At 36.9% G+C, this 20690-nt stretch overlaps 1 protein-coding gene across 1 annotated transcript in view; it reads right to left on the reverse strand.

The window, feature by feature from the left end:
* Window positions 1–3265: 3265 nt before the first annotated feature.
* Window positions 3266–20690, reverse strand: part of GPR45 (G protein-coupled receptor 45) — an 82470-nt gene continuing 65045 nt past the window's right edge. The window contains exon 2 of the mRNA XM_074299707.1: window positions 3266–6134. Within this exon, the coding sequence (XP_074155808.1) occupies window positions 4740–5861 (1122 nt within the window). The 5' untranslated portion in view covers window positions 5862–6134 and the 3' untranslated portion in view covers window positions 3266–4739. The remainder of the gene's footprint in view (window positions 6135–20690) is intronic.

The raw sequence follows: 20690 nt of genomic DNA on the forward strand, positions 1-20690 counted from the left end.
TTTCCTCATTCCAGGCCCAGTGCTCTATTTATTCTGCCACCTACCCACCTCATATTAGTATCATAGAATCAGTTTTAGATCTGGAAGGAATCTTAGAGGCCAGCTAGTCCACTCTTCTTATTTTATAGATGGACAAACTATGAAGCAACTTGTTCAGGATCACACAAGTAGTAAATGGTAAATCAGCATTTGAATGTAGGGCCTCTGACTCCAAATTTAGTGCTTTTCCACTATTCATTCTCTCCCATTTGTCCAGCTTCCAACTGGTAATTTGTTAGTTCATCTGTATTCTGAAATTACAAGTTTTGTCTTGTGAGAAATGTGTTGTTTTGTTGTTGTTGTTCAGTCATTACAGTAATGTCTGATGTAACCCCATTTGAGGCTTTCTTGGAAAAGAAACTGGAGAAGTTTGCTACTTCCTTTTCTAGCTCATTTTACAGTTGAGGAAACTGAGACAAACAAGGCAAAATGACTTGCCCAAGATTATATAGATAGTGAGTATCTAAGGTCAGATTTAACCCTAGGAGATGAGTCTTTCTGATTCCAAGCCCAATGCTCTATCCACTGTGCCACCTAGCTGTCCCATGGGGATGCTGGGCATCATCATTTGGACTGGATCTACATATCAAAATTAAATTTGGGGGAAGGTTTGGTTTTGATGCTTGTTTGGAGCCAACAACATAGTCTTAAAGATGGATGTTAGGACAATAACATTTTATTTAAGACACATAAAAAATTATTCCTTTGAGATATATATATATATATATATATATATATATATATATATATATATATATATAACTTTTTAACAATATTTAACCTCAAACACACAGCATTTTTTATTGTAAACTGGAGAAGCTAAACCTTCCTTCTAAGCATGCATTTTTGACCTGGGATTACCATAAATAGATTCCTTTAACGACTGAAAAAGAAGGGGAAGGAACCCTTCACTTCTGTATCCCAGATATAATGTGTTACAAAACTATCATCTAATTCTTGGGAACAGGCAGGGGTTCCAATGTGCACTTTTTGTCTTGCCACTTTTCCTGAACAAATAGACTGAATTCTTATATCCCAATCAAAACGAAGCCACAAGGAAAAACTGTCAAATACTATGTTGGCATTCAGGACAGAAATAGAGTTGAATTGATTTGAATACTTCATAGGGCAATGCTTCAAAGCAAAGGCAATCAGCCTTTTCTTTTCTGCATATGGATGTTAATGCAATTGGTGAAAAAAAAAGTATCAGCTCATTTTCATCATGAATCCTATTTAAATAGATGAAACTAAATGAAATACCTAACCTCCTTTTTGTAGGAAATAATAATATGTAGAATGAGGAAATGGCCAGGGATCAGTGCTTCTCTGCATGCTTGTCTTAATTCACAGAAAGAAGATAAAAAAGGTTTAGATGATGTTCCTTGGCAAGACTTTAGGATAGAAATTGATATGTATAGCTCGAGTTTAGTTTCCTTTAGTTGTAGGGCTAAATCTGGACTATGATTATTCTGAGACCTATGTAAATTACAAATCATGCAAGATTTTTGACCCATTGAATCATGGGATTTTGGCACCTGAAGAAATCATCTAGTTCATTTAACAAATGAAAGAAAACTGATGTCTAGAATGATCATATGATTGCTCCAAGGTCACATAACAAATTAGTCCTATAGCTGGTATGGAGTTCTAGTATTCTGGAGTTTTTTTTTCTTTAATGCTCTGTTTAGCCTAAACCTGAGGTTCAGCTCAGCTGTAAACAAAACCAAATTACTTATATCACTATAATCCAAATGAAGAAAAGTCCAACCAAATGCTTCCTGGCAAAACTTGGAATGGGCAAAATCTGCCATATGTTATACAAGGACCAGTATGAAGAACACACACACACACACACACACACACACACACACAATCAGGCAATTTATCAGAGCTTCAAAACATGTTTACATCTCTGGGAACTGGGCTATTTAGGTGAAGGACAGGATGGAAAGTAGAGGAATGCTCATAGAGGGAAGTAGGAGGAGCATTAAAGTGAACAGGCTATTCTAAGAAGGTAGCATATCCTCTCCTTAAAAGCAATAATTTCTCTACTGAAACAGATTTTGTGCTCATGAAAGATACTGGCCTAGAGACTAATAATCTTATAAACTGATGAAGGAAAAAGAAGTTTAAAGAAGCGATTTGTAAATAACCCTTACACTCCTAAAAGGCAGAAGAAATCAATGAAAACAAAGAAATAGGATTTGTTGTTGTTGAATGAATTAAAGAGTTCATCTGAGAAATCAAAAAGAGAAGGAGAATACAAAGTAGAAAAGAGGAGAGGATAGAAGAATGGGATCTGAGGAGAAGGTGGAAAATAGAGAGGGAAAGTGGTACAGAAAGTAAATTGGGTTTAAAGCACTGCCCCATGAAGTTAAGAATTCTATGATAAGAACTGTGCTCATTGTGCTAAGCAAAACCAATGCAGCTAAGATTAGTTGAAAAGCAGAAAACTCGGGGAAGGGATTTACAGAAAGTTTTTCAATAAAGGCCTCATTTCTCAATTATATAGGCAATAGATTTAAATTTATAAGAATATAAACCAACCCCCAGTTGACAAATGATCAAAGGATGTGGACAGTTTTCAGATAAAAAATCAAAGCTATCTATGGTCATATGAAAAAAACACTCTGAATCACTATTGATTAGATAAATGGAATTTAAAATAACTCACACCAATCAGATTAATTTGACAGAAAAGGAAAATGACTAATTTTGGGGGGATGTCAGAAAATTAGGATACTAATGCACTATTGGTGGAGCTGTAAACTGATCCAATTATTCTGCAAAACAATTTGGAACTATGCACAAAAGACATACCCTTTGACCCAGCAACAGAACTACTATTTATCCAGAGGAGATATTCCTTTTAAAAGGAAAAGAACCTATATGTACAAAAATATTTATAACAGTTCCTTTTGTGATGGCAAAGAATTGAAAATTGGGATATCAATCAGTTGGGGAATGGCTGAACAAATTGCAGTATGTGATTTTGATAAGAAACTATTGTGTTATAAAAAATGATCAGCAGAATTGTTTTAAAAAATCTGTGAAAACATATGAACTGATGCAAAGTGGAATTAACATAATCAGGAAAACATTGTATGCAGTAATACAATATTATACAATGATCAATTGTGATTGATTTAGCTATTCTCAGCAACACAATGATCTAAGACAGTTCCAAAGGACTTATAAAAAATTGTTATAAATCTCTAGAAAAAGAACTGATGGAGTCTGAATGCAGATTGAAGCATACTTTTTTACTTTATTTTTCTTATTTTTGGGGGGGGATAGTCTGTATTTTCTTTTACAACATGACTTACATTGAAGTATGTTTTGTGTGACTCCACATTTAAAATCTATATAAAATTGTTCCCTTTCTCAAAGGGAAGAGAGGAAGAAAGAAAGGAAAGAATTTTGAATTCAAAATTTTAAAAAATGCTTAAAAATATACATGTAAATGGAAAAAGAATTGGAAAAACAAAACCAGAAAAGAAAGTCATTGTGCTATCCACAACTTATGTGGTCAAGTGAAAAGAAAGGCATCATGGTATGTGCATGTATATTCAGATAAGGCAAGTCAGAAGCCAAACTTAGTTCATTGTGCCTCACTAAGATAGAATCTATGTCTGAAAGATCAATATGTTTCAGAAAAGATCAATAAGTTTCAGAAACTGAGTAAAGATTATTTCATTCTTTGTACTTGTATACCCAGTACCTAACACAGTGCCTGGCCACAATAATAATAAATGTTTGTAGACTGATTGAACTAGAAAGTCAAGAAGTGTTGTTTTTCAAGTGTATGCAATAGCGACTCTTGGAAACAAATACTATTTCAGTGATTAAAACTTGGGTGCATTTTGTTCTTAGTATCTATTAAATACAAATCTAAAGTGTGCTTGATCCTTTTCCAAAACAAAGGATAAATAACAACAAAGAGTGTTGCAAAGAGAGAAATTACAATTAAAAAGAAAAATAATATGACATACATCATACTGACATATTGGTTGCTTTAAGTATTTTTATATTATTATAATATGGCACCATGGGTTTCTGTGGAATTAGGTTTAGGAAGAAGGTGAAGGTGAAAACCTAAATCATCTTACTACAACCTACCACCTCCTCCACATACACATCCACACAGCATTTTCTTAAAATTACCAGACAGTTTTCATCAGGCCATGTTATTTGTAATGAATAAGTAAAAAACTGAATTTTTTTTTTTTTTACCAGATTACAAGCTTCTTAAGAGCAAGGACTGTTTCAGTAATCAAATTATAGATTTCAAATTAGAAGAGACCTGGAAGATTATCTAATCCAACCCTAATTTCATAGATGAGGAATTGAGATCCAGTTCATTCAGGTGGGCAGAACCAGAACTAGAACCCAAGCCTCTTTCTCCAAATCTAGAACTTTTCCCACAGTATCACAAAATGATTTAAATCCTCACCTCCAGTGTCTACTGCAATTTCTTGCACATAGCAGGTATTTAACACAGACTTATTGAATTGAATTTGTAGAATGACATCATCGTCCTTTTTGGAGCAGTAGGTCATTTAATTGAATAATTTAAAAAAGCAACACATAATACTTATCACAAAAGGCAGCCAACCTTGCTATCACTATTAGATGCTGAGAACAAGATGCTAAGTTCTTTCCCATGACCATTTGCTCGATCTTTCCTCTTTGGTTTTTCCCTAAACTGCTGACTGATGCTCATTGCAAACATAGATGGTACTTGGATGGATCCTCCTCCTTGTCCGTCCAGGCATTTTGGGGAAGATCTTGAATGTTTTGGGTAGAAACTCCATGCAAGCTTCACGGAATTTCTTGATTCTCCAGCAGTAAATGACAGGGTTGAAGACAGACTTGAGGTAACTAAGCCACAGAACATAGGTACTGGTAATATAGAAAGAAGAGCTGTAGTAAAACTTCCGGCTAAACACAGACATGAGGCTGAATATAGTATGAGGCAACCAACAGAAGGAAAAGCCAATGAAGAGGATGAAGATAGTAGAGAAGGCCCTTGTTTTGAAGCTCATGTCGATGTTCAGTGGGTGTGGCCGCTGGAGACCCATCAGTCCCAGTTTGCTCACCTGGCTCAGGCAGAGGCTCTCAGTGTGATTGTGGACTCTGATGGCGTTCCTGCGCACAGTGTTTAGGATGCATAAATAGGAATAGAGCATGACGCTGAATGGTACAAAGAAAACTGTTACCAGCAGTATCACAGCATAAGCCCGGTCTGCTGGAAACTCTGTGTAACCCAGCACACACTGAGGGGCCCGGGTAGGCACTTCCACAAAAGTCCAGCCCACTAGGGAGGGAAATGAAATACAGAAGGACAGAGCCCAGGAGACTGCAATCATCACCTTGGCCCTTCCAGGACTCAGTTTGTCTTGGCGCTGGACAATGATGAGGAAGCGGTCTACACTGATGATGAGGAGGATGGCAACACCTTCCAAGACAAAAAACCAATAAAGCATGGCTGAAAAACGGCAAAAGTAGGCACCAAAATGCCAGTGCACAGTGATCATGGTGACTGCCATGAAAGGCATACAAAACAAGGACAGCATGATATCAGAAAAAGCCAAGGTTGCCAAGAGCAGATTAATGGCTGAACGCATGGCGGGTTTCTGGTACACGATGAGGCAGACAATGGCATTGCCGAAGAATCCAACGGCAATCATCAGCATCATGACTAATGCCAACAGAATCCTGAGTGGGGTGGACAAAACCACAGATCTGGATGCTGGGGACAGGCTGCTCATATTCAGCAAAAGGGAATCATAAGAATCAGTGGGAGTACTGTTGCAAGCCATCACTGAAAAAAAAATTTAGGTAGGCTAACAATGGTGGAAAGAGTTGCCACTAGTACAATGGTCACTGCCATTTTTGATCTGTTGGGTGCATTTTCTGGTGACACACCTATAGAGCTTTGCTAGGCCTTAACAGTTAAAGAAAAATCTTTGGAGAGTTCTGCTTCATACATGAAAGGCTAGTTGGGAAATAATGTTCACAAATCACTGACTTGCAAAATTCTTTTTGGTGACAACTGATTGTAGTCTCCCTTCCACGCTCTCCTGGGAATTGACCTAAAGGAAGGAAGAATACAGGGAAGAAAAGAATTATTCTTTACAAGTACACACATGTGATGGCTGATTCTTCTTAGCTTAAACCTATTCTGAAAACAACAGTGGAGAGTCAGGGAGAGAGGAAAGATTTTTTTTTCTTTATTGACATTTCAAGAGTTTTGACAAAGCGTGATATGCCTGGGTTTTATTTGGTCTGCGGGAAGTACCATAGGAAAAGAAGTCAATGGTCCTCATTTCAAAAGGCTGAAGTGGTGAATTCTTTGTAATAAGACTTTATACCATAATCTCCCTGAAATTGGACTGGTAGAATAAAGTCTCTGTCTGGCAGCATTCCAGGTTGTTGATGCCCTTCTCAGTAAGGTCTAAAATCTGTCTTTTGAAATTAGACTTTCCAGATTTGGGAGCTGAATTTGACTCTTTGAAGGCATGGGAAAAGCCTTTTTTAGGAAATTCTCTTAAAGCCTCTAAAATTAATTTGTTAATTTCTAATTTATTTTAGAATATATTCAGACAGTTTTTTATAAAGGTGCAAAGACACTGATTTGGAATAGGGATAGTTCTTTTTTGATTTGCTTTGCCTCATTTGTTTTTATGTGTCAACCCTCAAAGTTTACAGTTTGGATTACATTTTAACTTTTTATTAGGAACAATCTGGATTCAGTCTTTTGTTCCAGATTTATCTCATGTTATTATTCTCCCTTGCACATTCTATGCTCCAACAGAAATGGCCTGTTTGATGGTCTGCTAACACAACATTTAATTTCTTATCTCTGTGATTTTATGTGGGCTATTTCCCAAAGTAGGGATACTTTCCTTTCTTACTTCCTCTTGTAGAATGTCTAGATATTTCTTCAAAGCATAGCTCAGATGTCATCTCCTACAGGAATCCTTTTCTGATCTTTCTAGTTATTAGTGCTTTCCTTCTTTCCTCTCTTCCAATAGTACATAAACTTCTTCAGGACAAGTATTATTTTATTTTTGTTATTATTTGCTAACATTTAACATGGATGCCTAGCACCTACTTGTTGCTGTTCTTCCTTTCAAAGAGAAGCCATGCCATCATGGGGTGGAATTGAATTAACTAATGTTCTAATTTATAAAAATGTCCTTTAAATCCTCCCATTGTAATTAGCTTATCTGGTTCATGTTTATTAAGGGCTGCTAGAACCTGAGAACAGAAGTCTTATTGTTTGGAGAACAACTTATTAAAGATTTTGCCACTTTTCCATGCTCAAGTGCTGGAAATTCATATTCATTTAGCAAAACTGGATCTTTTGTTTTTAAATTCAAAGATGCTTTCAAGGGCTTTGTAAAGCAAGATTTACTATGAAGTCAATTTGTAATTTTCTCAAGATGCACTTAATTTAAAATGAACATCTATCAAAATAAAAGTGAGTGAAAGTGTTTAGGTAAGCCTAGAATTTGGCCATATTTTCTTTTTTTTTTTTCTTGTAAAAAAAAAAGAAAGAAAAAGAAAAATGGGTCCAGATCAGAAATAAATATTTCCACATTTCTGTTATTAAGAAAGGACTGATTTTTTTCAAATACACTGAAAACCAAAACAATTCTAAAATTTTACTAAACATAGAATTTCAAAGACAACTTAGTCTCACAGTGTAGTGGAATAAACAAATGCAAACATGAAGATTCTCCATATGCCATAGCATAGCTAGGGCAGCCAGCAGACTCCAACTCTGGGAACCACCATTTACTTCAGTGTAGCAAACAGGCATCCTCCACTGTTCATATCTCCCCCTACTTCAGCACATCCCCAGGCAAACTGGTGGACTATAACCCTATAGGCACTTAACTAAGCAGGCAGCCTTCAGAACAAATCCCCACATGCTTCAGCATAGCCCCAGGCAACAGGAATCCTCTAGAAGCTAGACCACAAAATGTTTCAGTGTGCAGTCTGGGGAACTGGAGAAAACATCCCACTAGGCCTCAGCCCAGGTCAAATACCACTAGTAGACCCAGTTCAGCACCAGGTGAGCTGCCAAGACAGTGTCCAGCAGCACCAGCTACCTACCACCATTACCCCTCAGTTCAGCATCAGACATGAGGGTTCCCTGGAGGGTCTCCCTCAAGCCAACATTAGTGTAGTACAAGATATACAGCCAGGAACTACAGTAACTGTGGCACAAAAAGCCTGAGACAGTATTCCTTTGAATATTGAGGAAACTGAGTTAATCAGAGTTTAAACACAAGATTACATAGAGGAATGCCTTCCTCTGAATTAGGGGCAGGGCAGAGTTAGTGAGGCAAGAGTACTTCTGTTTTTGACCAGTCTTCCTGAGGACAATTTAAGCATCCAGTTGTTTCAGGCACTTTTGGCTTTTTTCTTCAAGAGATAAAATGGAAGAGACCAATACCACTAGGTTTCTGAAGGAAAAGATTGAGAACACATGAGAAGAACTGAAAGTCTTCACCATATTTCTATCTCCAGTTTACTACATTAGAGATTGTAGGGCATGTCCTTTTGGATGAGATCCAAGGTTCTTTCTGAGTTGAGCTGAGTTATCCAACTCCCAATGACCCTGGGCAAGATAATAATCTAAGGCTGATAATGTGGGCTTGTACTAGGGTGATGGCAGTGGGAAAAGAGGAAAGAATACATATAAGAGATTAAATAGAGGTTGTCCAGAAAAATAACAGTCTGAAACATGAATCACCTTTCTATAACATATAAAAAGTACTCACCTACTTTCTGCCCAGGGCCTTACTTATTAACTTTTTACACTGTCTATTTAATTTTTGAGCAATTCTAACTGTTGTTGAAGCAACATTACTTAATGGATAGAGAGTTGGCCATAGAGCTGGGAAGACATGGGTTCAAATCCTGGCTCTTACAAATCTTGGCATATGACCTTAACCAAACACTTAACTTCTCAGTGCTATAGAAAGCAAGATAAAATTATAATTTTAAGAAAAGTACTGCTCTGTATGGATAGAAGGACTTTACAGCTACTTTATAGTTCCTTCCTCTAGGAGTTCTTTCTTATTCTAAATTGAAATCTGCTTTCATATAGCCTAATATCCCACCAATTCTAAAACATTATCCTAAAAGACAATTTTCTTTTTGTTTTTAATGATTATGTTACCCTTTCTCAGTTTTAGGACTATGAGTCATCAAATTTTCTCAAGTACCATGACAAATGCTTATAGGATTTTTGTTGTTGTTGTTATAAAATAACAAAAGTTAAAACTCTGTGGGAGGAGCTAAGATTTTGATGATGAGATTCACCCCATACCACCTAATTCAGTGGTCCTCAAACTTTTTAAATAGGGGCCAGTTCACTGTCCCTCAGACTGTTGGAGGGCCGGACTATAGTAAAAACAAAACCTCATACTTGCCATAACTCAGAGGGCCGCATAAGCGTCCTTATCGGGCTGTAGTTTGAGAACTCCTGAAATTGCTTCTCCTTACCTCCCCCAAACCTTGAGAAGCTATTTTCTGTTGTCTTTTATTGGACACAGGAAAACTATATTACTGACATTCTCAGATGTTCTGTGTTTTAGGAATATCACTCTCTTCTTTGAATATCACTTTGACCTGAAGCTAGAGAAAAAATCTGGATGGTGGCAGAGTACTGGTATTTTTTTGTCAGATAGACTGTAGTCTATAGATCATAGAAAGGTGTGAAAAGGAAAATCAGAATGATTGATTCACCTTTTACATTTCTGAAAAGCAGTATGGTGTAGTGGGAGGGAGGGAGAAGAATCATAAATGTGGAAGTAGGAAGAACCTTGGAGGCCATTTAGTTCCATTCCCTTATTTTACAGAGGAGGAAACAGGACCAGAGAAATGATTTATCTAAGCTCAGAAGCAGGTGATCTGCAATTTGAATCCAGATCCTCTGAATCAAGAAAACCTGAGTTCAAGCCCAGCTTTGAACACGTACTAGCTTTGAGAGCATGGGAAATTTGCTTATTTTCTCTCTGCTCCTGGCACTTTAAAAATTATAAGTTATAGATTAGTTTTATATATATACACACACATTCACACACACATACACACACATCAGTAAAGGAACTTCCCATAGCTGGGAGATGATATCTGGACTCTCTGTCACTGTCTATCTTTCTGAATCTGTCTCTCTCTTTATGTATATATGTCTGTATGTATGTTCATACACAAACATATTCTAGAAAAAATTGTCTCGGTTGAGATGTGATAGAGTACAGATACACAATAAGGCATTTTTAAAAGTTGTGACTGTGTTGATTTTTTTTGCTTTAGTATAATTGCTCATTATAATGAAAGATTGGTGTTTTGAGATGCATTGGTGAGAAGAGATAGATGCAAAAAAAAAAAAAAAAAAAAAAAGCAAGAAAGAATAAAAAGCCAGAAAAATATAGAGAGAAGAAAACAAAACAAAACAAAGCTTAGAAGGGGGAGACAAGGAAATTGTATTACTTCTGTATTAATTCGATATACAATTTAAAACATAAGCCATCTAGTATAAGTTGAGTTAGGTAGATAGTATAATGGATAGAGGGCTGGGTCTGGAGTCAAGAAAATGAGACTTACCGAGTTCAAATCTGACCTCAGATACTTCTTAGCTATGTGACCTGGGTAAGTCACTTTAACCAGTTTGCCTCAGTTTTCTCATCTATAAAATGAGTTGGAGAAGGAAATGGCAAATCACTCCAGTATCTTTGCCAAGAAAGCCCAAATGGGTTCACAAAGAGTGGAATACAACTGAAATAAGTGAATAACATATAATGTAAAGCCATTCCATTACATTACCTTCCAAGTATCTCAGACTTTTACTTGAATGAATATCTTCTGCTATTCCAAGCCACAATTTTTAAATATCTTGGAACTATGTAGCAGCTTTGAAAGGAACAGTATTTTCATCCATTTCAAATCACAGGTATGTTTCATAATATATGTGTATTTTTTGGGGGGTAAATTCTCAATCAAATGGAGAATGATATGATGGGATCTTTCCTCTGAAATAAGCTGTTCTTTAATATTAGTCCTTTTATCATGTCAATGGTTGCTCTACTGGACTGTCATTTCCTAAGAACACATGGGTCTAAAAATAGAAATCAACTTAAGCAAATGAGAAAGACTGAAACAGTTTTCCTGAGGAAACAGCTTGAATCCATCACTACCTGTCACCTGTCTTCTGATACAGACAACCCACCAGATGGCATACTTCAATTTCAATAACTTTATTGGCAATGAAAAAATATGTGAAATCTGTTCAACATACATCGAATAGTCATGTTTAAGAACAGGTGTTACACCATGTGTCCTAACTTCCTGAAAAAAAAAAAAAGGGGGGACTTAAAGGATTTATTTCTTAATTTCTTTGAGTTAAAACTGCTAGAGAAGAAAATTATTATTAACAAAACAACTTAGCTAATGGTTTTGGTGTCATAACCTGTGTGGGCAAATTAAAACTACTATCCCCATTAAATAATACATACATGTAAAAGGCATTTGTTAGTGGATTGAAAACAGCGCTGGACTATGAGTGGTGGTTTCCACAGCATCTAGGACAGGGGTTTTTAATTTTGTGTGTGTTTCAAAGACCCTGTATGGATTCTTTCTCAAAATATTTTAAAAGAAAGAAGTTCTAAAGTTCAGTTAAAGATTAGTGAAAATAAAGTTGCATTTTTTTTCCTATCTAAATTCATGGATCCCTTGAAAGCTATGCACCAATCTAGGGTTAAGGAGTTCCTGGTGTAGGGAAAGTAATGTTAAGCAAGATGTAAAATGGAGGGAGTGGGAAAGGGAGTATTCCAAACGGGGGTGGAAAGGGATTACAACAGGATAGGAGAGGAGCTCACCTCACTCCAACATGTGATAGCTTTCTGTTTTCACTAATTGTTTTTGCTAACTAGGTGCTGAACTCTGTTGCTTCTTCATTGCTAAAAGTTTGTGAATGCTGTTAGCATCCTCTATATTCAAAGCTTTGGGGCAAAGCTCCCATCATCATATCCTTGTTACAACTCTAGGAGTGAGCTAACATTAGACTTTTTCCTTTGGAAATGAATGAATATTTTTAGAACGAAAGTGACTATTTCATCAGGATGAAAGGACAAAAAATGTGGATAAGGGGTTCAGGTAGGTATGAGTGAATGAAACAAGGAATAAGAGAATCATTAGAAGACTCAGCATATCAAAATCACTCTCTTTTCTGAGGCTATACAGTTTGACATTGGTTATTTTTCAAGTGATTTGGACAATGAAAAACCAAACTGGCTTATTCTGACCCTCTTTGGGGATTAATTTAGTTGAGTTTTCTTTTATGCTCTTAAAATCAACCGATTATATAAAGAGAACTGAAAAGGACCTCAGAGGTCATCTAGTCCAAACTACTGTTACAAATGAAGAATATTAAAGCACAGAGAGTATAAATGACTTGACCAAGTTAATAAGCATCACGTGCAGGATCTGAATCCATATCCTCTAATGTCAAAACTAGTATTCTTTTCACTATAACATGAAAATCTTAGGGTGCAAACACTATAAAAAGGACAGATTTTCTCCTTCTGGGGATACATCTGTTTCAATGAGTCAAAAGGCATATCTACTGCACAAAGAAGCTCTTACATTATAACTCCTTTCTAAAACCTTAAAATTAAATTATTTGGCATTTGTAAAATCTCTCTAATAGCTTTACACTTACATAGATCCTTTTATCAGAAGTCAAAAGTACTTAATTCTTATTTGATTTAAAGTTGGGAATTTTCAGTTCAGCATTCAATTTATTTGAACATTTTTTTTAAAGCTAAAAGCAAATTTGGCAATATTCCCTCTCTTTTAAACTGTTTAGTAATGCCTTATTAAGGTGCTTTTATTAAGTCCCCAGATCCTGAATGAAGATTCTAAGGCAGGAAGAAAGCATATGGCTCTTGTTTAAAAATGGAAGCCTTAGCTTGGTATTTTAACAAAATCTGAGACAATTAGCACCTCCCCAAGATCCTGAAGAACCAGAGCTGCCAACAAACGGCCTGTTTCTCCTGGCAGAACAGATGACATCACCACTTTCCTAGACCCACGGAGAGTTCGGGACAGCTGTAATGTCACTTGTCTTGGCAGAGAGTCCAGGATGTTGGCAGCTCTGATATCTTAGGACTCCAGAGGAGTCATCTTGCAAAAACTTTTTCCTTCCTTAAAAGAACAGCTGTGGACTCAACCGCCTGGTTGGCCTTTCCAAAAAAGCAAATTTTAACTTTTATAAAACTTTTGCAATTTTATTTTATGTTCCTGTTGTAAAAGCAACTGAGACAGCAGAAAAGGCCATTTTTCCTTTGCCAATGCAATGTTGTCTGAGCACAAGATTAAAATGGACATTGTTTTGAGTTTGTGTGTAGAGAGATTGCATTGGGTTTTGAGAAAAGGGTATCAAGTGTGGGTAATTGTACATTGGAATGGAGTATGATTGCTAATTATAGCAACCTTCTTCCTTATGTTCCCATGTGTCCCCATGACAGACGAGAAGACTACTGTTGGAGAAGTTATGTCGCTCCTGAAATGATAAATTTCCTTGAAATTTTTAGGATCACTGGGTCATAGATTTAGAATTATAATTAACCTTAGACTTCATTGAATCCATCCCTCATTCTAAAAGATGAGCTGATACCCAGAGAATTTAAGTGACTTGCCCAAGATCACAAAATTAGGAAGTGTTTGAGGCAAGACTCAAAAGTAGAACTTTCTAATTCCAAGGTGAGCCCTCTAAACACTGTTATTACACTGCCTCTCTATTAACTTTCTGTCACTTGACCAATCATTACTTTGATATTTACAATGCCAAAATGACAAAGATGCTTTCACTTTGCACGTGAATAGTTTTAGTTTCTTTTAACTCAGTGGATGCTCTGAGAGGAACAACAGACTAAGCACCCCAAACAATGCTCATGGGCTCACCCAAGATATTTTACCTGAGACAGCTAGAAAGTTCAGTCCTGAAGACAAACCTATTCAGTCATTATATGTGGACTGACTCAGTCAACTCCCAATATGTGGACCCCCAAGCCAGTTTTCTTAAGCTTTTTTTTATCTTGATAAGGCCATTTCAGTATAATTGGCTTCTTTGGTGATCTTATATATTTTATTTTATGCATCTAAAAGCATTATTCTATTGGTTCGTGTTCTGTTTTGTCTTTCTTTTCCTTCTGTAAATTTTTTTTAAATGTTGTAAATAAGTTGTAGTTTTTTTGTTTATTTCTATCCATTAACATGCCATTCTTTGCTTGTTCTCTTTATTATAAATGTATTTCCAGCACAGTAAATTATGTTCTTAACCTTTTTATTATTGAGAGCATGAAAAGAAATTTTCTGTTAATCATTGGGGTGAAAAGTACACTAAGCTTCCCATATTCTACCAAGGCTGGAATGATAAGCCAAAAAAGTGAGATGTCCCAAGTGTATCTCTAGACTCTTCATGTAAAGAAGGAGTCTCTGATGGGGAAGTTTACTTTAACTACTAGTCTTTTTATCCTAATTTTACATTGAGAAAAACTTCAAATAGTTAAGTGACTAATTAATGTTTACACAGCAAGTCAATGATATAACTTAGATGAGAACTCAGGTCTTTCAACTCTCAGCTCAATGCATTTTTTTCAACATATAATATTGGCATTTTAACCCACATAGCTCAAAATGCATTGGGAGGATGAAATAGAGTTATTTTGTTTAAGATTCTCAAGAATTTGAAAAACTAGCCAAATTCTACTCATCATTTTAATGTGCTATCCAACTGACACAAACCCTTTGATATGATATCAAAATTCATATGTGGAAACAAGCCAATTTGTTGATGAGTTTCCCATTTGTAAATTGTTGGTCTTGGCATGTATGCATATTACATATATATCTAAGGTACACACTATTTTTGCATGACATGGGAAATCCTGGGTTAATTCCTGTGCTGGATTCCCTATAATAAGCAAAAACTTAAACATTTTCCCTTTTGAAACTATCTTTGGAATATACATGAAAATGTGATGTCTCTAGGGGGACAAATGAGTCAGCTGATGGCTTTTTCATAGTGCTACAAAAAGGACATTGGTGATGAGTCATGATTTGGGTCAAATTTCTAAGACCTGGAAAATTATGATAGGAAGTAAAAGGCTGGCTGAACCTTATGGCATATTGCCATATTAGTCATCCAACAAAAAATGGAATTTATGGTCTATAATTGCATTATTATAAAACACAATACCATATTTTTAAATAGGAAGTTATAAAAGCTTTAATTTTTGAAGCCTTCCCATGTTTTCAGAGTCATAGGCTTGAGCTAAATTGTTGTGCAGAATTCTAAACATTCCCTCAAGCAACCATTAGGAAATAATACTATTAAAAGATGTTGTCAGACTGAGGGAAGAAATCAGATACTACTGTTCTTTGAAGTCTCTTCTAGATAGTTTTAGGTGGGTAACCAGGAATGCTCTCACCTAATGCCTTTATCTTCCCCCATCATGTGCCAAGGAAATCTAACTCATTGTCTATTCACATACTTTGTTTAATCATTCAAGGGATAAACGTTTAAAAAGTGATTTCCCAGAATGGGTACAACTTGAGGAGATTCTATTCTCTTCAATGTCTAAATCCCTTCTAGTAATGTCAAGTGCTTAGGAATCTGTATCAGAGAGAGATTGATGCAAGATTGATTCATCATGGAGGAATGAAGAACCTAAGAGAATTTTGTTTTTGTAAAATGACTTTTAAGTCATTTAAGTGTAACTGTTTTGTCAACTTTTCCTCACTCTTACCCTTAGACACAAAGAATCCTTTTATTTCTCTGAGTCCTTACCCAGAGATCTTAGAATTTCAATATCTTCCATCCCCCCACAATGGGTAGCCACTAGCTCCCCTTACAAGCTCACACACTCACAATGCCTTATTTATTATGTCTATGGAAATAAATAGGATTCACAGTCATTCTCCCTTGTCATCTCCCCAAGACCTATCTAGTTTTTGTAGTTTACAATACTTTTTTAGGATAGTTTACAATACTTTTCTAGGACCTGGTTAAAAGATAGTTGGGATTTGTTTTCACTTCTCAGTGCTGCCATATACAGCAATTTTGTCTGCTATACTACATTGCTTGTTTACTTTTAAGATAATTTATACATGGTTTTCCAATTCCTAAACCTTACACAGCAGCCTTTTGAAGGGGGGATGAAGGGAAGGAGCTATAGTTTGGTTTAGAGAGAATGGGAGGAGAGGAAACTTCCCTTTCTATTCAATCTATTTCAACAATCAATAAATAATTTGTTAAGTACCTACTATGTGCCAGGCACTATGCTAAGTACTTAGGATAAAAACAGAAGAAAAGACAGTTCTTGCCCTCAAGGAGCTTACAATTTAATGGGGGAGATAAAATGCAAACAAATTTATACAAAATAATCAATATATTGGACAAATAAGAAATAATTAACAGGAATTAATTAATAGGGAATAATTAATAATTTCATCAGAATTAAGAGGAGCTGGGGAAGGCTTCTTAATGATATTAAAGAGCTCTAGAGAGAAAGACTCTGGAGTCAGAAGCTTTGGTTTTAAATCCCCCTCCCAATATTATATATTTCACTTTGGGCAACCTCAGTTTCCTCATATGTAAAATGAGAAGTTGAGCTAGATGGTCTCAGAGAACCCTGCTCTAGAACCCATAAACAAACACTTGTTAGGTATTGATATGTGCTGAACGTCCCCACTCAAATGAGTCCCTGACCCCAAACCATACAGATTTATTTATTGTTACCTATTTCCAATTCTTTCCTTCACTCTCAGAAAATATATCTTTCAAGATGATAAAGCTGATGGAGCATTGGATTTAGAATTAGGAGAACCTGAATTTGAATTTGCTTACTTTATTGAACCCCAGTTTTATTATCTGTAAAAGGGGAATAATAAAACTCACCTAACAAAGCTTTCTGTAGTACTCAACTGAGAAAATGCATGTAAAATACTTTGTGAATCTTTAAATGCTATATTATTATAGGACTGACTGATATGAGGTCCCTCCAGTCCTTTCTTTCACAATGCAACACTCCTCAGTAGTTTTATTTATTTTCTCCTTTCTTGGGGAATAAGGTGTTCCTTGGACTTTGCCAAAGTTCATACCCAATACTCTTGCCTTGATGCCTCTCTGGTTCCATCAATTATTTCTTTTCTTTCATGTATATTTTCCCTTGCCACTGATGCTTCCATATCTTTTTAAATATTCTCAAGTTCCTCAAGGCAAAAACAAAACAAAAGAAAAGCCATTTCCTTTATTAATTTTGTGTTAAATTAATGCCATAGGTTCATCAGGCTAAAGCTGGTAGGGACCTCAGGGTCCAGCCAGATGAGGAAATGGAGGTCAGACATGAAGTTAGCAGCAGACATGAAATGTGAATTCATGTCCTCTGACTGTAAGGGAAGTATTCTATCTACTAAGCCACCATTACCTTATTCTCCTCCATTTTACCTTGAAAATGCTCGGTCTTCACTAGTCATTCTTTCCTCAAATTCTTTCTTCAATTCTTCCACACAATTTTATTAAATAAACGTCTTTCACAAGGATTATCTCCTTATTGTCAAATCCAAAGACCTTTCCTAAGTCTTCATTTTCTTTGATTTTCTATTACTTTGGACTTTCTTGATCATCATTTTTTTTTTAAGTATTCCTGCCTCCCCTGACTTCTAAAATGTTTTTCTTCTTATATTCCAACTCCTTGCTCCTAACTCTGGGTGCAGAAGCTGTATTATTAACCCTCTTCTCTCACTTTCTTTTATACTTTTCAGAGTTTTAGAGCTTGAGCCCTCCTTAAAGAACTAGAGTTCCAGAGATCATTTAGGCCAGGGGTTCTTACCTTTTTTTTTTTTTTTTTTTTTTTTTTTTTTTAAAGTATGGGCCCCTTTGACAATCTGATGAAACCTATGGACCCCCTCTCAGAATCATGGTTTTAGACATATAAAATGCCAAGGATTGCAAAGAAAATCAATTATATTGAAATTGTATTTGCACTATTTTTATAATGGCAAGGAATTGGAAATTGAGTGGTTATCCATAAGTTGGTGAATGGCTAAATAAGCTATAGATATGAATGTAATGAAATATTACTGTTTTATTAGAAATGATGAGCAGCTTTTCAACAATAGATGATTCAAGGGAATTCCAATAGACTTGTGACAGAAAATGTCATTCACATCCAAAGAGAAAACTATGGAGACAATGTAGATTTTAGTTGTTAATTAATTCCCACTCGATTCCCACTCACTTTCTTGCTCGCTTCTTTGCTTGCTTCCCGCTTGCTTCCCATGTGCTTCTTTGCTCATTTCCCATGCACTTCCTTGCTAGCTTCCCTGCTAGCTTCCCGCACTTCCTTGCTCCCTTCCCGCTCGCTTCCTGTGCACTTCCTGCTCGCTTCCTTGCTCGCTTCCCGTGCACTTCCTTGCTTGCTTCCTGCGCAATTTCCACTTGCTTCCCCGCTTGCTTCCCACTCGCTTCTCACTCGCTTCCCGCGTGCTTCCCTGCTTGCTTCCTGAGCGCTTCTCTGCTCATTTCCTGCACGCTTCTTTGCTCAAATCCCGCAAGCTTCCCTGCTTGCTTCCTGCTCACTTGCCACGTGCTTCCTGCACGCTTCCCCACTCGCTTGCTGCGTGCTTGTTGTGTGCTTCCCGCACGCTTCCCCACTCGCTTCCTGCTCGCTTCCCGCTCGCTTCCCGTGCACTTTGCCGCTCGCTTGTTGTGCGCTTGCCGCTCGCTTCCCGCTCGCTTGTTGCGTGCTTGCCGCTCGCTTCCCGCTCACTTCCTGCTCGCTTGTTGCACGCTTCCCGCTCGCTTGTTGCGCGCTTGCTGCGCACTTGCCACGCGCTTCCCACTTGTGCTTCCCACGCGCTTGTTGCACATTACCGTGTGCTTGCCGCTCGCTTCCCGCGCGCTTGCCGCTCACTTGTTGCGCGCTTGCCACACGCTTCCCACTAGTTTCCCGCTTGCTTGCCGCGCTTGCAGCTTGCTTGCCGTGCGCTTGCCACTCGCTTCCCGCTCACTTGTTGCGCGCTTCCCTGCACGCTTCCTGCTCGCTTGCCGCGCGCTTCCCGCTCGCTTCCCGCACTTTGTTGCGCGTTACTATGTGCTTCCTGCACGCTTCCCGCGTGCTTCCCGTTCTCTTGTTGCGTGCTTGCCAAGCGCTTCCCACTCGCTTGCCGCGCGCTTGCCGCTCGCTTGTTGCGCGCTAGCCGTGCGCTTCCCACGTGCTTGTTGCGTGTTACTGTGCGCTTGCCACTTGCTTGCCGCTCGCTTGTTGCGTGCTTGCCGCTCGCTTGTTGCGTGCTTGCCGCTCGCTTCCCGCTCGCTTGCCGCGCGCTTGAAAAGATGACATTGATAAATAACTGGAGGTTTATCTGTTAACAAGACTCCTCTCTGAACTACTTCTGAAAGAAATTGATATAAAGCTTGATATTTATGTGTCATAATCTTTAAAGGCTTTTGAGGATATATCCATTCTATAATACTTGCATCTTGAAAAAAGACACCAAAGAAAGAATCTTATAAAAGAGCAAATTTCATGGGAACTAAAGAATCCCATCTAACTATACACATACCCATGTTCTTCATAATTTGCTGAATAGCTTGTTCTTATAGAACAATAATATTCCATAACATTCATATACCATAACTTATTCAGCCATTCTCCAAATAATGTGCATCTACTCAGTTTCCAGAAAGTTTTTTTTAAAGGTTAAAATGTTTACAACCCTACATGTGAAGATGATATATGTAATGTCTTGAGACATTACATGTAGGGTTGTAAACATTTTAACCTTTAAAAAAAACTTTCTTTTTCAGGGCAGTTAGAAGGGATATATTTAGATGGTGTAGGTATAAGTGATGATATAAAAATGAAATTGGTGTAGAAAAGATATTGTACTGGAAGAAGAGGAAAGGGGAGGCAAATTATGTCATATGAACAAAAGACCTATTACTATTGAGGTTTTTTTTTAAATTATTTTTTTGCAAGGTAAACTCAATTGACTTGCCAGAGTCACATATTATATTTTATTATAATATAATAATACAATTATGTTATATATAAGTATATATATAATATATATATGTTATATATTTTATATATATACTTATTTTGGTATAGAAATTTTTCTCATTCTATAGGGAAGCAGGAGGAAAAGGGGGAAGTTAATAGAAGGGAGAGTGGAAATAGAAGGGAAAACAAATAAGAAAGTGAGGAGCTGAAAAAAGGGAGGGCAGATTGAGGAAGTGTTGATCATAAGCAAAACACTGGTTATTAGAGAAAGGGTGATGGGAAAGAGAAAAGTATAATCTGGGGGAAATACTATGGTGGAAAATACAAAATTAGTCATCTTAACAGTGAATTTGAATGGGATAAAATTTCCCATAAAACAGAAGTGGACAGCAGAGTGGATTAAAAACTAGAATCTTATAATATATTGTTAACAAGAAACACATTAGAAGTAGAAATATACATACAGAGTATGAATGGAATTCAGTTTTGCAGTGAGTTGTTGGAACACAAAACCCAAGCTAAGGAGATTAATTCCAATCTAAATTTGCTCAGAAATGTTTA

Source organism: Sminthopsis crassicaudata, chromosome 3 (assembly GCF_048593235.1).
Source record: "Sminthopsis crassicaudata isolate SCR6 chromosome 3, ASM4859323v1, whole genome shotgun sequence".
Taxonomy (NCBI): Eukaryota; Metazoa; Chordata; class Mammalia; order Dasyuromorphia; family Dasyuridae; genus Sminthopsis; species Sminthopsis crassicaudata.